The 21,632-nt window shown below is 43.1% G+C and overlaps 1 protein-coding gene across 4 annotated transcripts; it reads left to right on the top strand.

Moving 5' to 3' along the window:
* AMBN (ameloblastin) lies at positions 1-15,138 on the top strand. Of its 4 annotated transcripts, none has more exons than XM_019490839.2 (11): positions 1-123; positions 829-897; positions 4,472-4,522; positions 6,799-6,840; positions 9,454-9,570; positions 10,927-11,166; positions 11,603-11,641; positions 12,100-12,162; positions 12,277-12,321; positions 12,616-12,660; positions 14,118-15,138. In XM_019490839.2, the coding sequence occupies exons 2-11, from the start codon at positions 844-846 to the stop codon at positions 14,643-14,645; spliced, it is 1,224 nt and encodes a 407-aa protein (XP_019346384.1). In that variant the 5' UTR covers positions 1-123; positions 829-843; the 3' UTR covers positions 14,646-15,138. The 4 variants fall into 4 exon arrangements, with proteins under 4 accessions (XP_019346384.1, XP_019346383.1, XP_019346386.1 ...); XM_019490838.2 differs by having other exon boundaries at positions 6,796-6,840; XM_019490841.2 differs by lacking the exon at positions 4,472-4,522.
* The last annotated feature ends 6,494 nt before the right edge of the window (positions 15,139-21,632 follow it).

Here is a 21,632-nt window from a genome sequence, read left to right as displayed (position 1 = left end):
GGCTAGCCTGAGAAAGGGAAATTCACAAATGATTGCCATACAAAACCAAGACTTTATCTTGTGAAGGTTTTTGAGACTTGGATCTGCAGGTTCTAAAAAAGCAGCTCAAGCCGGCTAATCAAGGTAATGCTAATTGTACTGGTCTGTTATGGATAAGGTTAGATATTTGTTGTGTAGGGGATCCTTAGGGTTAGGGCTACTTCCATCAAACATTTTGGTACACTTAGCTGAAAAGTACTTTTGCTGTCAACTCCCCAGCTTGTGACAGAAGATCAATGATTATCCACAATTTGGAGTATTGAAAATGGTGGGACTGAACTGTGAATTTTCTATGTGAAGGGATGTCATTATGAAAAGTATTATTATGGGCAAATAGATATTTTGTTTAGTTGGACAATATCAGGCCTGCAGGATAAGGAGGATATAATTTAAGTAGCCTGCATCTTCCAAGATACTTTAGTGTTTGAAAGCAGAACAAGCAGAATAGAGTTTTAATGATAACAGTAGTGTTGCACATACCATATCAAGTCTGTATAGCATTCATAATGAAATATTAGTGGCATTTAATTTTATTATACAATTTGTTATTTGGTTTTTTAAATCCCAAACAACTCATACCAGTATTCCCACAAGAGATGCCTTACAGACTATAATCTTAGCATGAACTGGCTATGGGAATTCAGCAGTTCCCAGATTTAATGATTGAAAATGAATGGGATTTTCATGTAAGAATGTACTTGTATTGATAATGATATGGTTTGCTTGGTGCACTATTTAATTTCCGGGAGCTAAAAGTAATCTAAAATTCCCATAACAATTCTGTTCCAGGTAGAGCTCTGAAATATGAATGTCTGGATGCTGACGTTATGCCTCCTAGGCACAGGGTTTGCTTTGCCAGTAAGTTATATGCTTATATATTAAATTCTAGGTTGTTTGTTAGGGGAAGATACCTACCAATTTACCTCTTGGCTTTAATTCCATGTATAGATGAATGTGATCTGGCAGCACAAATTGTACAGCGGGGAGTATACTGACAAGAGAACAGCTCTTCAAAATCAACATCTAGGAGAACATTTTCCAAATGTTCAGCATTTTGTAGTTCTTGTTGTTCTCAAGGGAGATGCTGGGTGTTGAAGTGTTTGGAAACACTGCTCCATGGGGATTTCACTTCTCTAATATACAGATCCTCCATGCATGAGAATTCAGCACTCAAGGAAACTCCAGATTTTACAGCTAGCATAGCAGTTTGTTCCCTGTTAAAATATGCTCATTTGAAAAAAATATTTCTATCTTTTGCATTTCAAGACACATTTAAGATCCTCTAGGCGGGTCATAAAGTTCACAAGGGAGTCCTACAATAGTTTGTCATTTTCACCACTTTGTTTGTTTATTCAAGTATTATTTTCCCCCATCTCTACAAATCTGTTGAAGAAATGCAGAAAGGGAGAATTAGAAAACCAGAATTAGACTTGTAATACTTCCCAGGAATCACACTGAACAGGAAGTGTTCAGCATTCTAAACAAAAGGTACACTTTTCAGAAGTGCTCAGTGTTGACCTTGATTTGGCTTCCATTAAAATCAATGAGAGGTTTGCCAGAGGATCAAAGCTAAGCCAATGGGAGTTCTGCTATTGACTTCAGGAAAAGCAGAGATAGGCTACTGTTAAGTAGGTTTTTTAAATCCTCTTCTTCTCACAAAATGCTTATATGGTGAAGCTGGTTGAAAAACCCAAAACATATTTATTAAAAGTTTTGCATGATTTGTCTCTTTTTACCAATTTTAAAATTAACAAAATTCTTTGGATGCATTGAACAATGCCAGGGTATGTGTATGAAAAAAGCCACCACTTGGAAGGAAGGTCCCAAAGTCAGCAGTGGAATTTAACACAATCTTTTGTGAACAAAACTGCTACCATATCTGTAGTGCAGTAGGGTTCAGAAACCCTAATCAGAATAAGGTCTTTGTTGGGTTAGGCAAGTAGAAACCTATTGCTAGCAACAGTGCTTTTTCTGCCCTATTTACCTGTTTGATTTGCACAAGGCACTCTTCTTGTGTGTCTTAATAGAAGTGCATACATTTTGCAAGAACATTTCTCATAGACCAGCAGCTCACCACCCTTCCTCTTTCACTCACCAGTGCCCAAGAAAACAGATGAGTGTGCCAAAGCAGAAGCTGTCATTCTTACTCATTGGGTGCGTCTACATGAGATGTTTACTGTACAGTTGACTAACTATACAGTAAACATCTCGGCATCCTCACATGCACCCCTATTAGGACATACGAAATGAATAAAACCTGCAGTAGGATAGTACTTGTAAAATACTGCTGCAGTTTATTTGTGTGCAGCAGTGCATATGTAGATGCTGCTTGGCTTGACTGGGGCACAGCATGCTTCAGTGCAAGGCTAGCCAGCAAGCAGCCCCTGTGTTGAAGCATCTTCATGCCTCAGCCAGCTGCTCTGCAGCACATGGAGCCCAGTTGGAGCAGCCTGAGCTGGCAGGATAACCCCCCCCCCGGGATGCCCTGCCAGCTTGGGCTGCTTGAACCAGGCTCTGCATGCATGCACAAATAAACTCTGGAGAAATAAGCACATGTAGACACACCCATTAGGTCTGATAATAGGTCTGTGTTGTTTGTTCTGTCTAGGTGCTTACCTGGTTCCAATCTCCATAGTATCCCAGTACCTTTCAAGCCTTTATAAACAAACAGACAAACAATTGCATCTCTCTCTTCCTTTCCAGTTAGTACAATAATTTGGTTTGAGAACAGAGGTTTATTACAGTCATATAAACTAGATGAGGAAAAAATGAATTAATTTAGTTGTGAATGTTCATAAAGTTCTGAGATCCATGGTCATTTTTTCTCTCCTATGAAAATGAGCTCCAAATTCTAGGTCCAGCTCCTGGTGAAGTTTTGTTTTTCACCCTCACAAATCCCCCTTTCTGCTCAACAATTTTGCTGCTAAAGAAGAATGCAGCATCTATGGGAAGTTTTGCTTGCAGGGGGAGAAGTCATTCTGTCCCAGCTGCAACTGAACAGACAGTACTGCTGAAGGACTTCATTGACTAAGATAGACCAAGTTGTGTTGTCAGATCTATAAGACTCATACCAGGGCTCTGGGCTCTGGATAGATAGCTAGATTGAGCTGCATGGTGAACCATGACATCAGTACACTCCTGACATATACAGATTTATCTATGGACACTACAGCTATGTCTGTGCATGCTGAGAAGGCAGATGCTAGAACAGAATTTTAACCACATCTTTAGTCACTTTATACAGACACTAACCTTTAAACAAATATTCTTGTTCTGCAATACTAGTTAAATTAATCTCCCCTTCTCCTCCTGTCACCTCTGACTCTATTTATTTCACTGAAACAAGATTTGTTTAAAGAAAACCTAAGCTTCCAAATATTACTTCTGGACCTGAGGGAGAAAGGAGGATGTGACTTTGCTCCCTCTAGTCTTTCATCTTATACTTAGTCCTCAATCCTGCATACTTACACTGGTTTAACTTGTAATTAGCTGCAAGTAGGTCCATAGGGATCACTGCATTGAATGGCATTATTCAGTCTGTTTTATGTTAGGGCACAGTAGCAGACCAGGTAAAGGGGTATTACTATGGCCCTAGGGGTGCAAGTTTGAGTTTTTGTCTGGATCTGTGCCAAAATCCCTAGTACAACCCAGCCATACATGGTAACTAGTTATTCAGGCTGGGGAGTCAAAGGCAACTGAACTTGGAGCTGGCCACATCACTCCATTGTGTACCACAGGCTACAGAAACTGGCATGTCTTAATCACACTAGCCTGATGGGTTGCTAGGCTCAGGATGGACCTTTCACACTTTTTTGGTCCATTGACTATGTGTTCATTCAAAATGGAGAAGCTCAAGCAGGACAGGGTGATCTCTCTTTCAGCACAGCCAATAGCTTCATGGCTGGGACACCTCTATGGGGAAGTGAGAGATGGAAGGTCAAGTTCTTGCTCTGTTAATTCTGACTATCAATTTAAGCCTCAACCTACTCCCTTTTCCTCCCTCAGTGAACACTGTCATCACTGGTCTCTTTCTAGTTCTGGTCACAACTTGTACACCCGTTCCTGTCAAAATGGAAAAAAGGTTTGGCAGGAAATTTCTGATTAGCTTTAATTGTGAAGCTTTGTGGCAGGGACTCTTTCTTTTGTGTCAGCAAGAAGCCCCTGCCTTTTAATTGGGATCTATGGATCCTACCATAATATTAATATAATAATATAAATAGTAAAAGTGGGGACATGCACAACTGTAGAGGTCCAGCTGCTATGACATTTTTTTATCTTTGTTAATCTTGTATTATGTGAATCCATAGCATCATCCCTAGCTACAGAACACTGACTTCTCCCTAATATCTTTACCTTCACACCTCCCTGGCCCAGGTGAGGAATATATAACCTCTCAAAGCTGGGTGCTAATAGCTGTTCTGTTTGCTTGTAGATGTACCCTCAGCATACTGGGACACGTGGAATGGCTAGTATGAGCCTTGAGGTATATTTTTTTCCATTGTTGTGTATATGACAACCATTTACGTAGAACCCTTGTTGTAACTAGGACAGCTTGGGTGAGATGAAACAGGAGGAAGAACAAGCAACTCAGGATTTCACTATCCAGAAAAATGACTTTTCACAGCCAAAGAGGGCCCCCCTCCCCTGGCTAATTAACCGAGCAAAATATTCCAAAGTAGACCTGGTTAAAGATGGCATGTGGCTCCCCCTCCTGCTAAATTTCACGAGAATTTTGCAATTTCTTTTTCCAATGCCTGCATCTATATATAGAGAGAGCTGATTTAACTTTTAACAATAACATATCTGTTTTGACATCCCCAAATGAGGGAAAATAAAACTAACTCCCATACCAGAAAAGCTTGTCATGGTTTGGTTTTACAGTTAGGTCTCCTTTGTGATGCATTCAGAAGAGTTCAGTCCTCTAACAATCCTTTCTGGCAGATCAGCCCACTACCCTCTTGACTTGGTTCCTGGGAATTTGTCTAAAAGAATCTAATACCTGCTGTTTTTTTTCCTCAAGAAAACAATATTAATAGTTTTCTGCCAACCCCTTGGTGGTCTCTTTATGCCGTCTGAGTAATATGGACAGTGTAACCTAACTCCTTAACTTCTATGTTGGAATCAATCCTTGCTACTTCTGCAAAAACACACACCTTGTTAATTGCCAATTCATTTAAACTAAATGCAAAAATATTCCTGAGTGAGATTTTCAACAAAACAAAATCAATTGTCCTTAAATATTAACTTTTTTGCCTCAATCTCCCACCTTTTGGGTAAGAAAATTCTTTCCAGCTTGAAGAAATCAATGCTGTATCTGCTCATTAATATGTTCCCTAGTGATGGGCAAACTTCAAGTCAAGTCAAAAAATGCCTAAGGGAGTTGGACACTCAAATCCAGCTGAAATATAAAGTAAATTGCATATTTAATTTCCTTAGGCTCCTTTGAAAATCCCTACCCTGGAAGCTTATGCCTAGCCAAACTTTACTGCTCTGGAATTGTACGAACAGAGTCTATCATGAGTTTTCCAGTACTTTCTGGCTTCAGAGAAATGGGACTGTTTCAGAGCAGCTTCAAAACAAAAGTCATAGTGACAAAAAACACTGAAAAGAAAAGAGAGATTTCAGACAAGATGTAGGCACCTCCTCAGTTACGGTGTTAGGAAAGAGTGGTGGTGGTTACTATGACCTAGCATGTATAAGTTACTTTACAAAGATAAGCCCCTGTCTTTAAGAACTCCCATTTTAAACAGAGAACAAATAAGTGAAGCACAATTTTACTGTTCAGTTTTACTTCATTGGAACCAGCATCTTTTATATAGCCTTGGCTTCAACTTAGCTAATGTGAGTGTATGTGTATGGGTGGAAACTGGAATTTTCGTGAACTCTCAAAACTGGCTAAACAGCTCCCATTAAAAGGCAATGGTATAATTCCCCTTGGCTTTCCTCTACCCCGGTCACACTTAATGGTAAAACTCTTGACTGACTCCTTTGGGAGTAGAGTTAAGCAAATACTGCGTGCTTTTCAAAATACCAACCTTAGTATTGAGTCCAGTGAATCTGGACAAGGGGATCAGAAAGCCCGTTGGTTATATGCCATGATTCAGCCATGGCAAGGAGCAAATGATGGAATAAAGAGACTATTCTATTTGACCACTTCACTAATGCCACAAATACTAAGTGAAGTATTTAAGAAATACTACAGTATTGTAATGATTCTTTTTAACTTAGTGCAAAAGCTGCAATCCAGCATAATATATTAAAATGTAAACACACAAGCAGTCCAGTCAAAGACACCACTGATTGAAGGTAATGTGATGTGAATAAAATTAAGCATATCTATAAGTGCTTTGCAGAATGGTCCTAAATAATGTCTCAAACTTTCAAAATTCAAGTTTAACAGGATGTTTCTAACAATATTTTTACATATAATTTTCATATTTGTCAAGCTTCTCAGGTGCATCTTCTTTCCTTATTTCATATATAAAACACTCCAGCATAATGATGAGCTGCTGTTACCTGTTAGTTGGTATAGATCCAATATGGTTTGTATTATACTAAGCATAATATGATGGCCATTCCATGCTTCATAAAGATGTATTAGAGATACTGTATAGTTGATTATTCTGCTTCTAAGCCAGGATTTCTCCTAATCACTCAACAGTAGATAATAGTTTGCATTAGCATTTAGATGAACAGTGAGGATATCATTTATTCCTTTGCTTCAACTAGTAAAAGATTTTTCTGTTTGTTTGTCAGAAGATGAGGCAATATGGTCGACAAAACATGAACATGCTTCCACAGGTAACTATTTATTATAAAACATATATTATTTTGAGAAATTTGTGAATAATTTGGAAAGGTACGTTACTTTTTGTACACATTTCACAATAGTATTCTATTTGTTGATTTCTTATTTATAGTAGCAATAAATAGGTAGCAAAATGGTATTGGTGGCTATGGACACTGAAATTATTGGCATTTCAGCCTAAAGACAGCTTCACAGGAATGATGGTAACTCTAGGTTTTAGTGACTAAGTATCAAATTAAACACTTAATACCCCTTTCTACCTAGCAAAATGCAAATGTGTGTGGTCATTAGGGATCATATGCAGAAACAGTTCTGTTACATATACCCAGACTGAAATAAAGCTTATTCCTTGAATAAAAATTATGAAGCCTTTGTGTATAACCCCCCCCCCCGAATTTTGAAGAGGTTTAGTTTTTGTGGCTGGTTTGTATGGTGCCATACACTGAATGTGTAGCATACTATCATCCTGATGCCAGCAATCAGCCAACTGCCAGCATTAGGACCTGGACAGCCCCAGGTCTGGAACCTGGTTGGGGACTGCTCTGGTTCCAATGCTGACAGTCAGCTGATTGTCAGCTCCGGGATGTGAACTCACCAGTACCCAGCACCTTAAAAAGGTTTGCCCTGCAGTCTCCAAAAGGCCCTTTAAGATGCAAGATCGTAGTGAGCCTCAGGGCATGGGGCAGCTCTGGGGTCTGGGACACAGCCTTCTGGACCAGGAAGGGGAAGCCTGGGTCTGAGTTGGGACAGGGATGCTTGGTGCCAAATCCTGATGCTGAGCTGAGCATCAGGGCCTGGCACAAGGCAACCAAGGGGGCCAGGACAAATCCACCCCTGCACAATTGGTGGGATTGGCTTGGGGGCAGTTCCAGGTTCTGAACCCAGCTGCTTTAATCCTGGGGATGCCAGGCGTGCAGCTGGGGATGGGGGTGTGCAGCAGCACGTGCCAGTTTAAAGATGAACCTGTGCAAGCAGCAGGGGGTGGCAAAAGTTCCTTAATCCCAGCTGCTAGCGTGGGACAGCTCTTTAAATGGGCAAGAGCATCTGGGCATGGGGGAGCTTTCTTCATCCCCAGCCACAACTACCCCTTTAAAAAAGGCATCCAGCAGGAGCACCTGGAGATGGAGAAATGTCTCTCATCCCCTAGTGGACACACCATTTTAAGGGGTGCCCAACATGTGCAGCAGGGGATGGGGAAAGCTCCTCCATCCCCATCTGCATTCACCCATTTAAATGGCAGCTGGGGATGAGGGAACTTGCATGGGTGCCTCTTCAAATTGGCATGTCTAGTGTGGGGTTGGGGAGTTCCCCCATCCCTCACTACACCATGGGGGCATTGGGAGCCTGACATCAGGGAGCCTCTCTCTGATGTTGGGCTTTTAGCACCCAGGAACATAAGAAGGCAGGCAGGCCTTCAGATGGGGCACCCCGCTGCACACCTGCTTTCTAAAGGTCTGGGGCACTGTGAACTCAGCATCAGTGAAAGGCTCCCCGATGTCAGGCTCACTGCATTCCAGATCTTTAAAGATGTCTTTAACATTTGCCAGCAATCTTAGTCTCCTCTCTGTAAAACAGGAATCGTGATACTTGACTTCATCACAGGGGAGAGATGAGGATAAATTTGCTGGACTGTGAGATGTTCAGACACACAGCACTGGGACTTCATCAAGTAATTCTCCTTGAAGATTGTTATCAGCATTCAAGGATGATTTTTAGCCCTTGCTTTCAAATAGTCAGACAGTCCTTTCCATTTTGCTAATGTGTTTAATGCTAAAACAGTGATGAGATCAAATGTTAGGAAAATTAGGCAGGCTTAACTTGGCCCTCTACTCTTGCCAGTCTACACTTAGGCCAGGTACAGACATTACACTTTTACTGGTATAAGTGATTAGAAACAGGTTTATACCCATAACAGGACAGAAATTTGACACACAAAACTGGACTATACCCATAACAAAACAGAAATTCAGCACACATAAACTGATTTTAAAATGGCAGAACTCAATCTAAGATGCCCACCCCCCTGATCAAAGTGTGAATGTGTTCTGTTTTCTACTGATCTGAACTATACCACTTACAGAAAACCGCATAACTTAGATTGATTCAACCTTGGGCTTTCTGAATGTCTGTACCTAGCCCTTGTGTATGTCTATGACATATATCAGTAACAGCTGACATCATAAACCCCATATTCGTAAACCCCATAACTTATGGAGTCCAGGAGCTTTCTGACAAAGCTTGTATGCTGCCTCTATCCCAGCTTTCAATGTAAAGACCATTTAGCTGGATCATGAATGTGAATCAGAATTGAAGAGGCACATAATCAAAGAAGCATCTAATCACTGTGATTGGGAAAAGGTTAAAATAGCTGTAAAAAATCCCCAATGATTGTTGTCTTGTAATCCCCAGTGGCCTTCACACCCTTAAAATATTAACACATTTTTTGCATCTGCAAAACTGAACTGTGTCTCCCTCAAGTTTTAATGAGGGCATGATATATGATAGTAGGATGGTGCTCACCAAGTCTTATCCAGTACATTGGTATAATAAAAATTGGCATAAAAGCAACCTGAAAATGTCTCCCTCTGCTTTCACCAATCTCTTAGTATGGTCGGTACGACTATGGTGAACCATTTAATTCAGTCTGGCTGCATGGTCTTCTCCCACCACACTCTTCATTTCCATGGTTACAGCAAAGACCACAAGAACGTGAGACCCAACAGGTGAGCATTTTCTTGGCATTGTCTACTTGCCAGGACTCCAGAAACTGTGCTCAGGAAATCAGTAAAGGCTCATGCAAGTCAGAAGTGCTCTGGAAACACACCTCCCTATGAAGCAGCAGAAGTTAGCCATTTGTGAAGACCTAGTAGCAGACACACAGACAAAATGTCTGTCTTGGTTCTGAAAGTTCTGTTTTCCTATGAATGTCACTAAGTCACCCAAAGGAAACAGATGAAAGAATGTCATTTAGTGGTCATGATCAGCAACAAAATCTTAAGAGAATCAGTTAGCCTAAAGCCATTGAACCAGGCAAACTTCTCTGAGCATCTTTAAAAAAAACAGCTGCTTCTAAGGGGCAGGATGGTCTAGTGGCTAAGAGAACTTAATACCTGCTCTGGAATACCTAGATTGCAAATCCCTGATCTGGAATACTCTCATTCAGTTCCCTGCTCCATCAGAGATGCCTAGTGTACCCTTGGGGAGCTAGGCCATGACACCTAATCTCACAAAGGCACCTAATTCAGAGTTGTAGGCAGATGCCTCAGTTCCAGACAGAGGTAGGATATCAGAGACCCCCATCCCTTTGGCATTTCCTATTGGCTGCTTTATGTGTTCCCTTCCGACCCTAGGCATCAAGAGTTCCTCATTTAAAGTGTTGGGAATTTCAAGTTCTGGCCCTACAGCCTGATTTTTAGGCACAGAAATGGTCAGTACTATTAAGTTCTGGAATCTGGCTGCAAGTCTCTCTGCATCTCAGTTCCCCATCTACAAAGTAGACAGTACCTTGCCTCATAGGTGCATTGGGAAGATAAATGGTATGATTTAAGCAGGAAGGGGTATAGAGATTCCTAAGGTGGACAGTGGCCTCTAAGTGAAAGAAATCAAGACTCTCCTTTTAAATTTAGTTTGGAAAAAATGGCATTGTGTGAACAGAATATGTTAATTATGCATCCTTAACACTTAAAATCAGGATGTGGGAAAGCTAATACTGAGTACACCCTGAGATTCTGTCCTCTTCCAGGTGATTAGAGGGTACTGTGGACCTAGATGTAAACCCAGTAAACAATCTGTTTTCATCACATTACATAAGAAAAAAATGTTATGACAACTGTAAAGTCTGCACTGTAATATACTGGATTAGGAATTGCTTGCAAATAACATAGATAAAAGACAAGGCAATTCAATGCAATGAAGCATGGGTTTTCAATGCTGGGGCCCAAAGAGGCTTCAAAGGGTTGAGACAGAAATGCTGGCCTCATTTTTCAGTTCTCTAAGTTAAGGAAGAGGCTATATCTTTGATATAATTAACTACCACTCTCCTACCCTTTTCCTCCTGGCTGCACCTCTTCCTGGCACAGTATGAATATGCAATGCCTGTACATCCACCACCTCTGCCATCGCAGCAGACCCCACTTCAGCCACAGCAACCAAGATTACAGGCTCAGAATCCTTCCCTGCACTCAACACTGCCCTCAAAGCAAGGTCAAATACAGCAGAACGAAGTGTTGCCGCCCATCCAAGTGGGACAGCCATCACTGCAGCAAGGAGAACTGCCTGGGATTCAACAACAACTGGTACCAGCAGACAAGCAGCTACAGGTAGCTATTGAAGGCCAAGGTGGCTTAATCCAAAGCCCATGGAAATCAGTGAGTGCCCTGCCACTGGTGTGAGCAGACTTTGGATAAAGCCTGTGCAGTGGCTAATTTGTCAAGCCTATACTAACGTTTGAATGTATTTACATTAATTATATGGTGTCACCACATAGTTATCTTTTATCGTGCTAAATTTCTCGAAACAACTGGACTTATAGCTGATGATTACTTGAAAAAGATGGCAGGAAATTATGGTTTGAAAGAAGGTCAGATAGCAAAATTCCTGTCCCTATATGGAAGCAGTGCTCGCTAGCAGGCCAAACTTATTTGGCTAGTATAGCAAAGTCTCTCTCCTTTTTTTATTGTGTGTCAGTTTGTTGTTATTGAATCTTAATATTTCAAAACCATTTTATTTACTGTGCAATTTTGTTTTCTAATGCAGTTACCAGCGCTGGAATATTCAGGGCATTTGGGTCAGATGGTAAGTGCAGTCTTTTTTTATGTATCTTTCCTATTAATAGGAACATGATACCAAAGATTTCAGGGACTCAGGTAGTATAATCTGTCATTTCTGCACAAGAAGCTAGGATTGCTTAAACCAACTGAGAAATTCCCCTTTGTAATAGACTTCTAAAATATAAAAACTACATTAAAAAACATATTTGCAAAAACAGTTTACAGTATAGGACATAAATTCCTTTCTCTCTGCTACAAAGCTTCCTGCTTTTATTATTTTTGCTGTTCGTGGTTGGCTGAGTTGAGGTTTTTTTGTTGGAACACTCAGAATGTTTTATGTGTGTGCGCCTTTTTTGTTACTAGGGTATCTAAGACACACGAACGTGACTATGAATATCTGTCTTGCCTTTTCAAAGCAATTGTGCTATTTGCTATATTGTCTTGTGTTGCACTGAAATATTCTGCTTATTTCTTTTGGTGAAGATGTACCCAATTGTCCATCAGTTAGTCCACCAAGGTCCAATGCAACCACAACAGCAACCAGCAGTAAGTACCTTCCCATTTCCACCCCCCAGTTCCTCTTTGCCTTTTGTACACTCGTGTCATTTTAAAGTTTTCCCTTTTTTCCCTTTTTTTAACTATCACTTTCTTGATGTCTAGTTGCATCCTGCCCTGTTTTACATGTCCTATGCAGCAAACCAAGGAGTAAGTCTATTGTTTATTTTCTACCTAAAAAAAGTTATCTAATACTCCAAGTGAGTTGTTACCATTGCAACACAATATAAAGTGAAAGCCTGAAATGTTCAATGCCATGGGAGCAATTTAAATGTCCAACTCCCACTAATTTTTATTGGGAACTGGGTCTTAATTTGCTCGGGTGACTTTCGAGACCTTAGCCAATTTTTAATATAAGGTCTCTTTTAAAACCCAGAGTTCAGCAAAACAAAGTCACATTTGCATTTGGCTAGACTGATTTGTACTTGGCTGTATTTTCTTTAGGGTGCTCCTGCTAGGCTTGGCATAGTGAGTTCAGAAGAAATGCTGGTACGTGACTTCATGGATTTGCTTTGTGTTATAAACATGTTCCCCCTTGCAAACATATGATCACCAACAGCTGTTATAGTCCTCCTCTAATATGTAAGGGAAAGAGAACTCTCTCCCAGCATCTTTGTCACCTTTGCAATGTTTATATACTGTTAATAGGTTGACCAACACAAGCTAGGAAAGTCACCTTGGATTTTTAAAGGGCATTTTTATGTATTTCCAGAGAATAATTCTACTTTCCCACATTTCTCTTTAAGGCACTGCCAAGTGAAGGGTCTTGTGCTAAAAGACTTGTGTTCCCAGAGTGAAATATATACAGAATTTGCTTTAAGCTAAACACACTTTGAATTCTTTGTAATTTATATTCACTGAACTCCAAAGTGGGGTAAAGGGATCTTAGTGTAAAAAAGAATCAATCCTTACAGGTGCAATCAAATGCAGTGACCTGAAGGCCCTGAGTCCTTGAACTGCAAATGTATGTTGTATTTTGTTTTGGAGAAACATGATACAAAAAGCCCCAGATAGAGCTTGTCTCTTCCATATAGTAAAGCAATTGAACTTTCTAGATCTCCTGATAAAATATCCATAGATAAGCATTTTCCTTTAAAGTTTTAAAAATGAAAGGCCAGTTTCTATTTGACTATTAGGTACCTAGGCCACATCCAGACATGCACGGACATTTGGTTCCCCAGGGACAACAACCAGCAGCGGTGCACCTTCTGCTGCTGATAATTGTCCCTGGAAATGCCTGTGCCATGTGTGCCCTGGCATGTGGCAACTGGTGGGGCAGGGGAGGCTGCGGTCAGCACTGGGCTGGCCCCAGCAGCCTTACCTGGGTCCTGGGGGCCTCCCAGGGTCACAGCCGTGTCGCTCCTGCCACATGGAGCCTGGCTGGCAGCAGAGTGTGGCTCCAGCCAGCCAGACTCCAGCTTTGGGTGGTGCATGCTGCCACCAAGTGCACTGCTCTGCTTTTTTTCCCCCATGGGTTTTTTTGACCCCTGGATATCCTCCATGCTGCTCCCTTGGAGTGTGGAAAACAACTGAACATGCAGTATGTGCCGCCGCAGATATATCTACAGTGCCACATTCTGCATGGCTGCGCTTGTCTGGACGTGGCCCTACAGGTGATCATATTTGACCCTGCTCAATCCCTGAAAAACATCTGAAGGGAAAGATGATGGAGTCTTACAAAACGTAGGTGCAGTTTGGAACAGGATCTGGTCCATTTTTGTGAAAAAAGCTAGAAGAGATTAGTGTGACTGTGTAGCCCAGAATATAAATAGCAGTGCTTCCGGGTGACAAAAGTCGATCACGTCACCCTGCCCTATGGCTGTTCTGATAGGCTGCCTTTTACTGATGGCACAAAACCTGCACCAGTTATGTCTGACTTACTGTCAGACTAGCCGCTGTGATAGCAATGCGATGAAATAACAGTTCCTCACTTCTTTTCCCCCCAGGGAGGTAGAGGTGGGGTACCCGCCTATGGTGCCATGATTCCTGGATTCAGAGGGATGCCTCAGGACCCAGCCCTCCAGGGAGATTTCACAACGGAAGATGATAACCCTGCTACAGCACATAATCCAGCCATCCAAGGAGGCGCCAACCAGGGCCCCTCAAGAGGCTCCCAATTTTTGGCAGTGAATCCTGCAGGCCATGGAAGTGCCATACTTCTTCCAGAGGGGATCCCAGCAGGACAGGAGGGTTTTTTGCCAAATATTAACGATATGCCAGGCCAAGGGGTCAATCCTGTTGGTCAGAGAGGAACTCTAGGGGTGACTCCAACTGCTACAGCCCCAGAATTAACACAGGGTATCCCTGACAGCTTTATGACCTTTGGTGCTGAGGGCACAGTACCTCTGGGTATACAGAAAGAAGTGACCGTGGACCCTACCATGTTCCCAGAAGCTCAGCATACGCTCATGGCAGGAAATGGGGCTGAACAGCCACAGGTTATGCAAGATGTCTGGCATTTCCAAGAGCCCTGAGCATATTTTGGAAACATACTCATATCATTCATGTATACCCTATGCCTGATGCACTGGCCAACAAATCTGTTTATCTGCTTCTATGGCATTAGCAATAAAACATTTAAATGTGTTTATGCAGCTGTGGAAATGCTGGTGCAACTTTATTTTGTTTCTTTCCCAAATGAGAAAGAAAAAAGCTCTCTTCACATTCAAGTGATTAATAGTTCAACTAAATCCTGCAGTTAATTACCATCAGTTTCCCCCTCCCCCCTAGAAATCAGTCAAATTTCAGGTGTTTGTGGAGTGTCCCTGAGAATAAAACCAGGATGACGTATAACAATTATTTCTTTTTAAAACTTTGCCTTTAGAGAACTGAGATGCATTCTGATAGACACGTTGTTTCATTCAAACAGTTAACCGGTGTTTATGGCCCAAACCCCTGGCTTTGTTAAACATGTTGGTCTAATGCACTTGAGAGTTAGTTAGTATATAATAAACTTCTATATAATAATTTCAATGTTTCTTGTCGTTTTTAAAACAAAAAGCAAGCATATTTTCTAACTGGAGAAAGGGATTATATGCGGAGAGTGCTTTATGTCATCCAAAATGCATACACAGCCAAGTTTTGCCTTTCACAAAAAAAGGCCTCAGTGAAAATGTGAGCAGATTCCTAGCTCAGAGAAAAAAAAATTATACCAGATTCTGCCATGTGATTATTCATGGGCCAAGGTGTGTTGCTCAGGCTGTGGCTGGTGTGCACAGCTTTAATTTTATGAACTTGATCAATGTCTAACACAACTTGGGACACACACACACTAAAAAAAAATGGCCTAACTTCGCAAGCATTCTGCTGCGGTCGCACAATGAAGTTCGTGAAATGACTCGGAGTCTTTCAAGGGCAGATTTTTGGCAAGAACTGGATATTCAAAACTTCACTGACATGAAAATACAACAACAATTTGTGCGGGGAGAAGTAGAATTTTTTGGGCCCATACCCATAAGCATTTATACCCATAACGAACCCCACTGCTGGGAGTGGACGTGAATATGTACCCCCCCCCAATATCTGGCACTGCCCCATGTGTGACACGACACTGGTAGCAAACCTTGTCGGTTCTCCAAACTCCATTGCTAGAGATGCCAGAAACGTGGTGTTCAGAGATCATTCAGAACCAAGGAGTCTGCTCAGTTCATCATCTGAATTCTAGTCGTAACATCTCGCTTAATATGAGCACAACCCACCAACTGAGGGACTAATGTACATCTCGACACACCAATTCCAGCTGCCTCATGCCAAAGCCAGTGCCCCACAAGAAATAAAGAGTGACATGATGACTTTAAATTACAATACAGAGAACCATAGTTCCTAATGTAGCCTTAATGGCCATCTGGAACAGGTCATGGGACAGGACTCTTTGGGACCCTTCCACACCAGTTTATTTCCTGCAAGCTCCAGACTTGTGTGTGCCTCATGTGGCTTCTGCTGGCCTCCTGCCAGGTAAAGGCATGTCTCGGGTCAGGTCTCAAGGTTAGGGTGGCCATCATAGAGGACAGTCCGGTTTTCTGCTAATCTGTCTTCTATTGATATGAAACCCAGTGCCTTTATGTCCTCTATTTCTCTCTTCAAGAGAAAAATAGAAGACATAAAGGCGTTGGGTTTTGTATCAATAGAGGACAGAAGACAACTGGACCGTCCTCTATGATGGCCACCCTACTCGAGGTGGTGGCCTCTGATCTGCTTCTGCTCTGAAAGAGCCCCAATTAATTTCTCATCCCTGTTTTCCCCCATTTCAGGTAGTATATCTCTACTTTGGATCCTCGGGGTTGTTGAATTCTCTGCTGCCTGGATACTGTGAGGTCCGATAAATTGCTAGCAGCTCTTTCATACAGTTCAGGCATTATTTAGGGGAAAGTTCTGTGCCAACCTGGCAAGAGCAAGTGACTAGGGAGCTGCTCTAGCAGAGACTGGCCCAAGAAACATTCTTCTTCAATACCTCACCTGAAGAGGCAAATATAAAGTAACATGAGGGAAAATATGAAGTGAGAAAAATAAAGTGATAAAGAAGTGAGATGAAAGATAAAGTGAATACCTATGGAAAAGGAGGAGTTGGAAAAAGCCTGGACAAGACCCAGGGAGATAAAGATTCCAGCCCTTGCTGTATTTGCAGACGCATAGGAGTTCATGCGTTTGAGACAGAGAGCAGATGTTCCTGACAGAAAAGACCAAAAGCTTACCTGAAACGAGTTTCAAATCTGATACGCAGCTCACTCACAGTTGCACTGTGGATGAACAAGGCTTTCCTCCTTCAGGCTGGTGGCACACAATATTTCCATTGGGAAGCTCCCCTTCCCCACATTCTTCCAATTCATCAACTGTTCTCCCCCTCCTCTCCTGGGCACCGTCAATTCTTCCAAACACCCAACAAAAAAGCATTAATCTTTCAAGTGTCACTTGAAGGAACAGCATCCATGCTAAACCACTGGAAAAGTTAAAAAGCAAAGCCAACTTTATCAGTTCAGCAGTGCATCTGTGACGTTTTTCTTCCCCCTACCCTTGCACCCATTCCTCTGTCTTTGTCTCCCCCATATCATGATTACATTGTGATACAGAGGCCCAGAAGGCTATGTATTTAGGGGAAGAAACAGCGGGATGAGTTTTTGGGACACAAACCAAATTTCACCAACACAATAAGAATGTGTGTTCTTTAGATTTCATAGCACTGCTACTCATGTGGAGTTTGTGATCTGCCACGACCACAGAAGCAGAGCCAGGCAGATTGCTCCTCTGAGCCTCAAACAGTTGCTTTACATCTGCTAATATCAAGTTGCATTGTCAAGATTAACTTTGCAGGGAAGCAGAGTTAAACACAACTACTCCTTAAAAGTGAAAGCTGAAGTTCTTCTTGGTACTGAAAGGCTGACCCCATTAAGGAGTTTGTATGAATCCTCACAAGCCACCTCCAGCTTGTCAGTACATTTACTGATAAATAAGGATTTGCTCAGACTAGACAGGTGCCAAGTGCAACTGTCATGGGCATGGCATAGGCACCAGAGACAGAACTAAAATAAAGCAGGCAGGACAGTTGCATGAGCCAGTGAACCAAATGTTGGGTTGGGAACCAGGTGACTTGGTTCTATGCCGAGGCCTCCTGGAAGACCTCAGTCATGTCACTTCACCATTTTGATGGCCCATTCATAACTGATTCATCACTTGCCTCTTTCTATGTATTGCACACCACCTCTAGAGGCCATTGCATAATAAGTATGAAACATTCCTCACTGAGTGGTCTGAGCTACATAAACAGATGAGCCATATAGAGGATAGACTGGGCGTGGATTGGGCCCTTTATTTGAAGGGGCTTTCTCTTGTCACCCTTACTAATGAAGTTGCATGCCATCAGCTGTACAAGTGTGAAACCCTCTTCACTCAAGGGGCAGGGGTGGTAACGTAGTTGGCCCTTAACAGAATATAAACAAAATATGAGCACATGCTAGCTGGGCAGCATCATGCATGTTGTCTGCAATAGACAGGTTATTCAAAAGTCATGGACTGGGGCAGCTAAATTCTGAGCAGACATTGTAGCTATGCAGGAACTTTCTCAACTGGGAATTCTAATAACCTGTTTGAACTTGACTTAGACAGATGTAAGACACACATTGCAGTTCAGCTTGCAATCATGCTATGAGCTCTTGTTTATCTTAGGCCCTGAAGTGGCCCTCAGTACCATGGAACGACTCTTTTTGGTATGTTCATCTTCCCATAGAAATGGTGCAGTGCAGCGCTCTTCCTCCTTACTATAAGCATACAAATAAGGCACAGATAAACTTGCACAAGTACACACAAACTGCCTATAACAAAGCAGGGACTTGAACCTAGACCTGCTGGATCATATGCTTATACCCAAGCCAGGGGTGGGCAAAATACAGCCTGCAGGCTGGATCCAGCCCACCAAGCAATTTCGTCTGGCTAGTGGATAGGTGCCTACCAATTCACTGGCAGACATGGTTCTTTGGGTGAATCTGATATCTTTTATTAGACCAACTTAAATAGTTGGAAACATTTTTCTTAGCAAGCTTTCAGGTTTAAAAACCCTTCGTCAGGCTGAGGAAGCCTGTGCAGTTGGCGTGTGATCTTCCTGGATGGAATGAATAGTAAAGTAGGGGTGTGTGAAGCTTCAGTCCCTGATTCGATTTGGCAGAGACTCAGCCCAATTTGGTGGCCAAATCTCCAAATCTGAATCAAATCAGAGGACCCTTTAATCTCTCTGAATTGAATCGGAACCCTCTGAATCAATTCAGAGAGATTCGGAAAGATTCGGACATAGACACAGCTTTAAATGTTTTTTCTACATACCTCCAGGTAGCAGGGTGCTCTGGCTAGTAGGTGGCTTTGTGGCACAATGGATAGCGCATTGGACTTCTAGAAGTTAAAAGGATTCAAAGATTCAGTGTTCAAGTCCTGATGGAGTCATGCTTTTCTCTTGCTGGGGTCACTTGATCCCAGATGACTTCCCACCTATGGGAAGTCAGCTGACTTCCTGGTGATCTCATGAGGTCCCTTCCAGCCCCTAATGTCTATGAAATCTATGGATGCTGGGGAGCATGGTGTAAAGCACTTCCAGGTTCACTGCTGAGCATGTGGAGGGCCCCCCCAGCACTCCTGTGGGATGCTCCATGTGCCCCACCATTGCAGCATTCACAAGCCGCACTGGTACCTCAAGGTATGTAGAAAAAGCATTTAAAGCTGTGTCTATGTCCAAATTGCTGATTCTCTGAATCAGCATTGAATCTTCAGATTCAGCTTTGGCCGAATCTACTCAGGGACAGGGATCTGAATCAACGAATCAAATCACTGTCCCTGATTTGGGCTGAATCCAAATCAAATAGGGCCTGCTTCACACACCCATATAAAGAAGGCAGAGGCTGGTATGTATACAAGAAAGGCAGTCAGTAAAGATGTAAGTAGGGTGCCAGGTCAAAAGCCCCCTATTCAGTGCCTCCTCATCAAGGTTTTGTGTTTGTTGAGATAGGGACATATGGCATTTCTGCTGACCCCAAACCCCCTTCCAGGTTCTGTCACCTCATTCTCAACCCCTTCCCCACCCCACTGCTGCCAAAGGTTTTCTGTTTTGTGGTAATTAGGAGGAGGAACCAAGCTGAAACATGGGCAGTGATCAACAGGTTTTCTTTATTAAACACAGGAAAAGTTTGGCAACCAGAACATTTTAAACTGAGGCATGTCTCTTCCTTGCACCATATTTCCCCCACACCCCAGTGTGGGCCCCTGAGGGATGTTGGGGAGAAAGAAGGGAAGGGGAATGTGCCTGGGCAGCCTCAGTTGTTGCCAACACTGCCTGTGACAAGGGGCCAGTGGAGCCTGAGGCAGGAGACCCCTGGCCCAGTGGCAGGGTGTGTGGGTCCTTGAAGTCCTCCAGCCCTACTCCTTCAGGGATGGCTCCCACCAGGGTGAGGAGGTAATTAGCCAGGCCTTTGCAGATCTGGATAGCCTGCCTCTATGTAGGACCGGGGCCCCTTCTCCCCATCCCTGCACTCATGGTGCCAGGCTTGGTCTGTAGTTGAACTACTGCTTCCAGCAGTCTAGTTGTCCCTCATGAACCAGGGCAGGCAGGGGTAGGTTAGTCCCTTGACAAACATTGGGGGGGGGGGTCGATGACATCACTGATGATAAGATTAGGGACCCCAGGAGTGTAGCACCCACTCTACATCAGCCTGGGAAACAAAGAAGTGTGCAAGAGGTGTGCAACCCGGTTGGGGAGGACCAGGTTAGAGAGCTTCTGGAGGGGCTGGACATGTTCAAATCAGCAGGTCCAGATGCTCTCCACCCCAGGGTGTTGAGGGAATTGGCAGGGGTTATTGCGGGGCCCCTGGCACAGCTTTACAAGCACTTGTAGTGCTCTGGCCAGGTGCCAGATGACTGGAAGAAAGCCAACATGGTCCCCATCTTCAAAAAAGGGAAAAGGGAGGACCCGGGCAACTATAGGCCCATTAGTCTTACTTCAATCTTGGGGAAACTCTTTGAGAAGATCATCAAGGAGCACGTCTGTGATGGGCCAGCAGCAGAGATGATGCTCAAGGGCAACCAGCATGGTTTTACTAGGGGCAGATCCTGCCAGACCAACCTGATTGCCTTCTACGATCAGGTCACAAAAGCACTGGATGCAGGTATTGCGGTGGATGTAGTCTTTCTGGACTTCAGCAAGGCCTTTGACACTGTCTCCCACCCCATTCTCATAAAAAACTAGGTGACTGTGGCATTGATGCCTACACAGTCAGATGGATTGCAAATTGGCTGAAGGGTCATACTCAGAGGGTAATGGTGGATGGGTCTTTTTCGACCTGGAGGGAAGTGGGCAGTGGAGTCCCCCAGGACTCGGTCCTTGGGCCTGCACTGTTCAATTTCTTTATTAGTGACTTGGATGATGGGGTAAAAAGCAGCCTGTTTAAATTTGCTGATGATACCAAGATTTTGGGTGAGGTGGACACGCTAGTAGGGAAGAACAGATTACAGCAGGACCTGGACAGGTTACAGGGGTGGGCTAACGAAAATAGGATGGGTTTCAATACTGACAAGTGCAGGGTGCTGCACTTGGGCAGTGGCAACCAGCAGCACACTTATAAGCTGGGAAACTCCCTTCTTGAGCACACTGGCAGAAAGAGATCTTGGAGTCATTACTGACTCCAAGTGAACATGGGCCGACAATGTGAGGTCATGTTCAGTAGGGCTAACCGTACCTTGTCGTGCATCCACAGATGCATCTCAAGAAGGGCCAAGGAGATTATCCTCCCCCTCTATGTAACACTGGTCAGGCCACAGCTGGAGTACTGTGTCCAGTTCTGGGCGCTGCGCTTCAGGAGGGATGTGGACAGCATTGAAAGGGTCCAGAGGAGGGCCACCTGCATGATCCGGGGACAGCAGGGCAGAGCCTACGAGGAGAGGCTACGAGACCTTAACCTGTTCAGCCTTCACAAGAGAAGGCTGAGGGG

This window comes from Alligator mississippiensis, chromosome 3 (genome assembly GCF_030867095.1).
Source record: "Alligator mississippiensis isolate rAllMis1 chromosome 3, rAllMis1, whole genome shotgun sequence".
Lineage (NCBI taxonomy): Eukaryota > Metazoa > Chordata > Crocodylia > Alligatoridae > Alligator > Alligator mississippiensis.
Note: the sequence above shows the minus strand (reverse complement) of the source record. Positions and strands in the feature narration are given on the sequence as shown.

What these genes read in the sequence shown, in the direction of transcription:
- AMBN (XM_019490838.2), top strand. Translation starts at nt 844, where the DNA reads ATGAATGTCTGGATGCTGACGTTATGCCTCCTAGGCACAGGGTTTGCT. An exon ending in TGGCTAGTATGAGCCTTGAG is followed by an intron (nt 4,523 to 6,795) that starts GTATATTTTTTT and finishes TTTGTTTGTCAG; the next exon opens with AAGATGAGGCAATATGGTCG. An exon ending in AACCACAACAGCAACCAGCA is followed by an intron (nt 12,163 to 12,276) that starts GTAAGTACCTTC and finishes CTTGATGTCTAG; the next exon opens with TTGCATCCTGCCCTGTTTTA.